The sequence below is a fragment of the Zophobas morio genome, unplaced genomic scaffold (genome assembly GCF_036711695.1).
Source record: "Zophobas morio isolate AGI-343-1 ecotype UQ-CSIRO unplaced genomic scaffold, CSIRO_AGI_Zmor_V1 ptg000414l, whole genome shotgun sequence".
NCBI lineage: Eukaryota > Metazoa > Arthropoda > Insecta > Coleoptera > Tenebrionidae > Zophobas > Zophobas morio.
The window spans coordinates 30,210-37,627 of record NW_026972518.1 but is presented as its reverse complement, the minus strand read 5'-3'; the positions used below and the strand labels follow the sequence as shown (position 1 = coordinate 37,627).

Genomic DNA, 7,418 nt, shown 5'->3' with positions numbered 1-7,418 from the left:
TAGCTTTATAAGACTTAAGGTAAAAGAGGGTAATAAAAGTTGTGTACACGTTATTTATCGACCGAAGATGCGGGTCGTCACCGTAGCTCAGCGGTTAGAGCATTGTCAAGAGCCGCGGGTTTGATGCCCGTCGGTTACAACTCGCAATTTTCTGGTCTTGTAGTTTCGTGCACAACTCCTCTAGAAACAAAAATTCTGGTAGAGGGGCTAGGTAACGAACGAATTTGTGAAAATACGCAATTTATTATGTTTGCTTAAGAAAAGCAGGAAAGGACATAGCTTAACGCTAGCCAAATATAAAAATTAGAAATCCTGAATGTTGCCGCTGACCGGATATTGAGGGATGAGTGGGATTTCCGGCGTAGAGGGTTGAGTGCTCTGTGAAGAGGAGGGCTGGTCCGTCGGGGTATTTTCGGGAGTGAACGTACTTTGATAAGTAGGATTCGGAGGCTTCAATGCATTACAATAGTTTTTATTAAAGCTGTTGTATTCCTTAATTTCCCCTTCATAAGTGCATCGGCCACTTTTATAATTTAAATTCTCATAATGAAGACGAGAGCAGCAAAGAAAATTTTCATCAAGAGTAATAAATCTTATAGACGTTAGATTATAATAAGGGATAGAACAGAAAATAAAAAAAAACAAGGATTTTGCTTACATTCTAGTGTTTGTATTAAAAGCTTCTGACTCAATTTCAGTTATTGGGTTCCCATCTGAGTGCCTATTATCAGTCGAAAAATAAAATTAAAAAGACATATGTTTTTATATCTACTCTTTTGTGCAAATAAATCCGAAAGCGTACAACTATAATAAAAAAGAATTTAGATTTGAAAATACACTATTTGAATAAGGCTTTATACTAAAACAAGACTTATTCTTGTTATTAAATGGTTCGGTACGATTTTGGCAGGTGTAGACTTATAAGTGAGTAAATTTGTTAGAAAACTCAAGTTATTACTTACAATGAATTCCTATAAATAAATAATCAACCATTCTGATGTTTACTTACAAATATTCTAAGTTTTGCAAGGACGAGAACATTGCTTTTCGGAGGGCAGTAAGTCGGTTTTCTACTAAGCCCCTTTTTGTACAACACGAGAGCAGTTAGCCTTAATATTAGAATATAAATTCTATAAGGAACTCATACAAAATTTCTAAAGCGCTAAGTTTGGCAAAGGGACTATCCTCTATTGATGATATGAGATTCCCTTTTAGATTCCTATATTAAATAATAAGTGAATGTAAATATCGTTAATGCATTTATAAGGCAAAGGAAAAAGAAAGGTAATATTCTATCACACTTTACTATTACTAAACTAGACCTTTCCTTGTTTTTAAATGGTTTAGTGCGGTTTTTCGTAGTTGTAGACTTATAAGTGAGTAAATTTGTTAGAAAACTCAAGTTATTACTAACAATGAATTCCTATCATTTTAAAATCAACCACTTTTTTTTTGATGTTTACTTACAATTCTATTAAATTTTGCAAGGACGAGAACATTGCTTTTCGGAGGGTAGTAAGTCGGTTTTCTTTTAAAATCCTTTTTGTACAACGGATAAGCAGTTAGCCTTAATATTAGAAAATAGATATAAAAAGCTATTACAAATATTCTAAAGCGCTTAGTTCGGCAAAGACACGAGCCTCTATTGATGATATGCTATTTCTGTCAAGACACCTAAATTAAAAAGTGTCATAAGTTAAAGTGAATATCTGTATAGCATTCATAATGCAAAGGGAAACGGAAGGTAATATTCTATAACACTTTAATATTAGTAAAACTAGACTTTTTCTTGTTTTTAAATGGTTTAGTTTCCGTTTAGACATGTGTAGACAGAAATGGTTAAGGACAATTAGTTGTTTTTCTGTTATTTTTCTTAATAAATTTTTTTTAGGAATTCGATAACATTAATGTCAGTATAACTTTATGCAAGGGAATATTATATTCACAAAGTTGGGTAAATGCTAATCTGTCTTGGTTGGAAAACAGAAGAAATTAAAGAGCAAATATTTAAATTATCAATATCAGATTTCTACCTTATTTGAAGGTACAGTTAGGAATCAATACTAGAATTATTAAGAGGGACAAAATTAGACTATTATTTTTAATATATAATTACCAACAAGTGTGTAACATTAGTGGAAAGATTTTTGCTGGGCAAAGTTGTTAAATTGCGGAGGGAAAGGTCCCTTTTCAATTTGCATGATAGATAAAAATTATAATGAATTTTATTAAAGTGAGTTTTGTGTAAGCATAGATGAAAGAATTTTTTTATTTAGGAATAGTGTTAAAAGTAAGAGTTTTAGGAGGGCTTCATTGAAAAAAGCTTTATTAAGATATAAAATAGTTAATGAAAATTATTATAGGCGTTAGTGAGACTTAAGTCATTATAACGAAAAAAAAGGAATTGTCTTCGTTTAAAGTGAATTGAGGGTATGCACAGAATTGGCAAGTATTCCAAGAGTACTTACCAAGTGTTGCGGTATTTATGTGTAAATTGTTGACCACGTGAAGGGGTAACGTTTTTGAGCCACAGTGAGGATAATAGTAGAATCATGCAAGAAAACATGGTGGCTCGCATTAGGAGACAGGGTAGGGGATAGGGTAACAGAATTGTAACCTAGAAAAAAATACTCTTCCTTTGCTTTTATAGTATTTTTAATATTATAAATAAAGACATAAGGAGATTAGAAAGGCAAACTTTAACCATTTATTGGTTTTGTGGTATTTTTGGTTTAAGATATTAATGCATTAAATAGTTAAGGATACAGTTGAATGGCAAGCACAGGTCAAAAGCGAATTAATGTCGTATTATTTTAATATTAGTATGATCGCAAAGACAATTTTCGTTTTGGTGGGCGAAAGATTCGTCAAATAAGTGAGAAAAAATAGTAGAATTACGCTAGAAAACATTGTGGCACAGCACAGGGAAGCCCGGTAAAAGGATTATAACCTACCAAAAAATGCTTTTTCTATGATAAAGTAGTTTTAAGATTTTTAATGTTATAAATGAATACATTAATGAGATTAGAAAAGCAAACTTTAACCATTTATGGGTTTTGTGGTTTTTTTGGTTTAAGATACTATGCATTGGGTTAGGGTTAGATGTAATGATAATCTTTGCAAACAAAAATTATCATAAAGCTTCTTGAAGATACTCAAACTATTTCTTTTATCAATAAACTTTCGTATGCGGTATAGAATAGTTTTATTAATAAAAGTTTTTCGCTAAAATCTCCAGAGGTATCCTTGAATCAAGCTTGACTGATTGTTCAAAAAAGTATCTTGAATCAGGATCCTTTCTGCTGCCGGGGCTTCTTCAGTGGAATTTGAGGGCACTTGGTAAGCGAAAAAGCTAAAAATTCTAGAAGAGGGCTTTTGAACCTCTTATATACCTTTTCATGTTTATACTAGGAAAGTGGTTTCTAGAATAATTAGAAATGTTCGGGAACATTTCATATAAAAATATATGTTTATTATAAACGTATATAAAAGTCAAGAAGTGAAGCCCCTCCAATGTGGAAAGCTTATTTCTATCCAAGTCGTTGAATGAGAGATAGCATTATTTTAAAATACCGCATCATTTCATGATGATAGTAGTAGATTAAATCTTACAATTTTTTAAATTAATAGGGCTGCAACTTGTTCTTAGTCAGACAGCTTTAAATTGCAATTGGATATATTCCTTTTATAATAAATGTTTAATAAATTATATTATTAATAATAATTAAGTATAGAAGCATATATATATATATATCTTAGTTAGAAACGTTTTGGCCTAATACAAAACTATTATTCTTAAGTATGTTAGCTAACTTGAAAAAAAAAAAAATTTACCTAGTAACTTCATTTGGAATTTTGATGGTACTAATGACTCACCTAAAGACTTGCAAAAGTTTAAATTTATGCTCAACTATTTCTTTAAGATAATTCAGTACTTAATGCATGGTACACATTTACAAATACGGTATAACCGCTAAGTGCTTTCTAACGGGGGGAACATCTTTGAGAGCTTTGGGTCTTCCCAGAACGTACAGCAAAGCAGAACAGGTAAAAGGAAGGTTTTTGGCTCCCTCTGCTATACAAAAATAATAAGCACAGCCCCTCTCGCGTTACTCCCATATAGGGTCATGAAATAGTACACCTTTTCTGCCTTATTTTAAGTGGAAAAAAATATTTTTTTGTAATAAGGCGTTTTAACTTGACCGGTAAGAAGTCTACATTAAATTAAATAGTAAAGTTTATTCTAAACTTAAAATTAATAAAATTTCCTTAGTAAATATAATCTCAAAGAAAAAAAGGCTTAAGTAATTATATACTTTTTTCTCTATACAAGAAAAACAATGCTGATAATTATCACGTTCGACAGCACTATTTTATTTTTAAGGGGTACATCTTAAATTTCATATTTTGTATCTTAGAAAAAATTCATTGGCACTTTAACCACGCACTTGTTCTATAGAATAGAGACATATAGTAAAATTGTAGCCTTCTACCAATTCACAAAATTTTTGTAAACAACTATACACCTTGAGTAAGAAATACATTATATATAATAACCTTTGAAAATGAAGTTGTTTACTGTAGTAAGTTTTTTATTTATGCAAATATCTTTTTAACTTAAAGGCGCCCTGAAGGTGGGGAATTTAACTTGGGTAAATTCCATACAGAAAAACAACTAATTTGACTAGGACCCCAATGCAACATATTTGGAGAAAAGTATCAGTCTTTTCGTAGTAGCTGTTCCAAAAAAACATTTGTTTGAATTCATCGTAATAAAAACCCTACAACGCAAGTACAAAAGAATGCCACCTATTCAGGAGAATAACAATATTTTGAAGGGCAAACAGTACTAACATTAAATTACTGCTAATTTAACAAATTTTAACTTCATTATACAGCGAAAGAGTTAACTTATCAAAGGTAAACTGTGAACTTGTTTTGACCATTTTTTACCTGAATTCTATGAGGTTACTTTTTTTTCTATTAAACGCATTTGTAAACATGAAACGCATTGAGATTAATAAAACACATTACGCTACGTTATCGTTATAATCAATGGAATTTCTATAAGGATTTGTTATGGATTTAGTAAGAAGGTGCTAAATATCGCAAATCACAGAAAGAATAATCCAGACGCTAGCATTGTTGTAAATTATTCAACAACATTTTATTCCACCAAAAATATAAATAAAAATTACAAATGTTTTACTATTGTGTATATAAACAATATTTTATTCTCAATATAAAATTTTTATAATTAGAAAAAATATATTTTTTAGGAGAAAAGTGCATATATTAATAAATTAATTTGGCGAAACTTTTTTTTTATACATTCTTTTAATAGTGATTAATAAAAAGTTTTAAATAAAAAAACTTTTAGTATTATATTGTAAAAAAATTTAATAAAGTATATTAAGCTTGAAAATTAAACAGAAAATTTGCATCTAACATTCTTTTTTCATACTATTTATTAATATTATAATAACTTTTGATTAAAATATTTATTAAATTAGCATTATTTTATAGTAATAACTTATATATTAAATAATTAGAATGAGTAAAAATATTGAGTAGAAATAAATTTGAGATGAAATTAGTTTGGTTCTTATATAACTTAATTTATTAATTAATAAAATTTTATAAATTCAATAATCAAAAAAATTTTATATAACAAATCAAAAAGTGCACAAGATGAATCTAGTTTTCTTCTTGTGTATTATTTTATCAGTATTATATTGAAATATAACTTTCAATAAAAAACAAAAAAAAAGAATTTTAGTATTATTATATATTTAAAATTAATTAATTATAAAGATCGGTAAACAAAAACTTATAAATTTAATTTATTTCTTTTAAAAATATATGTTAATGTATAGCTATTAAAAAAAATACTTTAAAAAAAAGACCTTTTTTGTTATTTAAATTAAAATTCATATAAAATAAATTGTCATAAAGAATTTATAAAAGAAAAATTTGTACTCAAGTAAAATCTCATTATTTTCTTTTATACAAATATATAAAATATTATAATAATTATTAATGAAAATACTTGAAAAAAAAAGTTTTTTAGTATTATTTATATAATAAAAATAGAAATAAGAGGTATAAAGTAAAAGGTAAATACAAACTCAAGTTTGAGTTAAATTTTTTACACTATATTTATTAATATAACAGTGTAAATATTAATTAGAATACTTCAAATAAAGCCTCTAAGGAATATTTCATAAAAATATATAAATAGTTACGAAAATTAATGAAAACGTGTGAAGGAATTTCATACTTTTACACTGTTTATTAATAGCAATTAATTAAAAAACTTAAACTACTGAATTTATAGAGGTACTGATTTCTTACCTTTTATAATTGCACTCATAGTATTTTAAATTAAATAACTTTGAACAACGAAAAATTGCTTAAAAATAGCTTACACACTAAATTATAAGGTTATTAGACCAACTTATTAGTATAAATCATTGCGTGCTAATAAATGAATTTATAACGTACTAACTTGTCAAACTTTAATAATTGTCACTTACTTTTGTATAGTTTAATAGCTTTGAACAACAAGAAAGTTTTTTTTTTTAAACTTTTGATGCGTTTTTCCTCACTGCCTATACATAACTCTATAAAATCATGTGTGCTTAAAGTTAGATTTGTAAAGTAATAGTTTGCTTATATACTTAACTGCCCCTTACATTGTTCTAAATTACAATGGAAAACAAAAAGTTTCTTTAAAAACTTTTAAAGCGTTTCAGTTCAAACTGCTTAATAGTAGCTTCCTACTACATAGTTTATTATAAACTCGTAGTGTTTGCTACTAAGGTAATTTTATAAACATTAATAGCTAATATACTTGATTGTCACTCACATTATCTAATTAAAATAACAACGAACAACAAAAAGTTTCTTTTTAAAACTTTTGAGGTTGTTCTTTCTCTCCTCTTTATAATAGTTTATTTACTAAATAAATTGTTTTGTATGCTAATAAGCTGGTTTGTAAAAATTAATAACATAATAATTAACAGTATTATAGCTTGTTTTCTATCAAAAAGTTTTGATAGCTCAAGTTTTTTAAATATATTTATTTAGCAAAGAGAGTCATTAATTTTTGTGTTCCAGAAAATTTTTTTAAATTCAATAAATCTTTTTTCTTACTTGTGCTAGTTTTGGGTAAATTAATTTATTATAAACCGTTTTATGGGCTGAGATGCTGGTTTTGGGTATAGCAATTTTTTTTTATTATTAATTTAGCCAATTCTAGCATGTTCCCTTTGTTTTTTTCTTTATATAATAGACAATCATTTGTATATTTGTTAAAGTTAATTACTTTTTTTTAGTTTACACGCTATCGATAAGTTAACTTAATAAGAGATTCAAGTGTTTTGATAAATTTGGTTTTCTGTGAAGTAGCAATTATT

At 27.4% G+C, this 7,418-nt stretch overlaps 1 protein-coding gene across 1 annotated transcript; it reads right to left on the bottom strand.

Annotated features, from left to right (window-relative positions):
- Positions 1–223: 223 nt before the first annotated feature.
- On the bottom strand, positions 224–2,578 carry LOC135120728 (relaxin receptor 2-like). The gene is made up of 7 exons (XM_064045063.1): positions 2,469–2,578; positions 1,603–1,674; positions 1,468–1,539; positions 1,148–1,219; positions 1,010–1,081; positions 659–721; positions 224–592 (listed from the first exon to the last, which is right to left on the bottom strand). Exons 1-7 carry the CDS (start codon positions 2,576–2,578, stop codon positions 304–306), a joined length of 750 nt encoding a protein of 249 aa, XP_063901133.1. The 3' UTR covers positions 224–303.
- Between the last annotated feature and the right edge of the window lie 4,840 nt (positions 2,579–7,418).

Bases quoted from the DNA above. Each gene is read 5' to 3' on its own strand.
- LOC135120728 (XM_064045063.1), bottom strand. From the start codon at position 2,578: ATGCGAGCCACCATGTTTTCTTGCATGATTCTACTATTATCCTCACTG. The intron at 1,082-1,147 runs GTATGAGTTCCT...TTGTACAAAAAG, and splicing joins CTTAGCGCTTTAGAAATTTT to GGGCTTAGTAGAAAACCGAC. The intron at 722-1,009 runs GTAAGTAAACAT...GACTGATAATAG, and splicing joins TTGCAAAACTTAGAATATTT to GCACTCAGATGGGAACCCAA.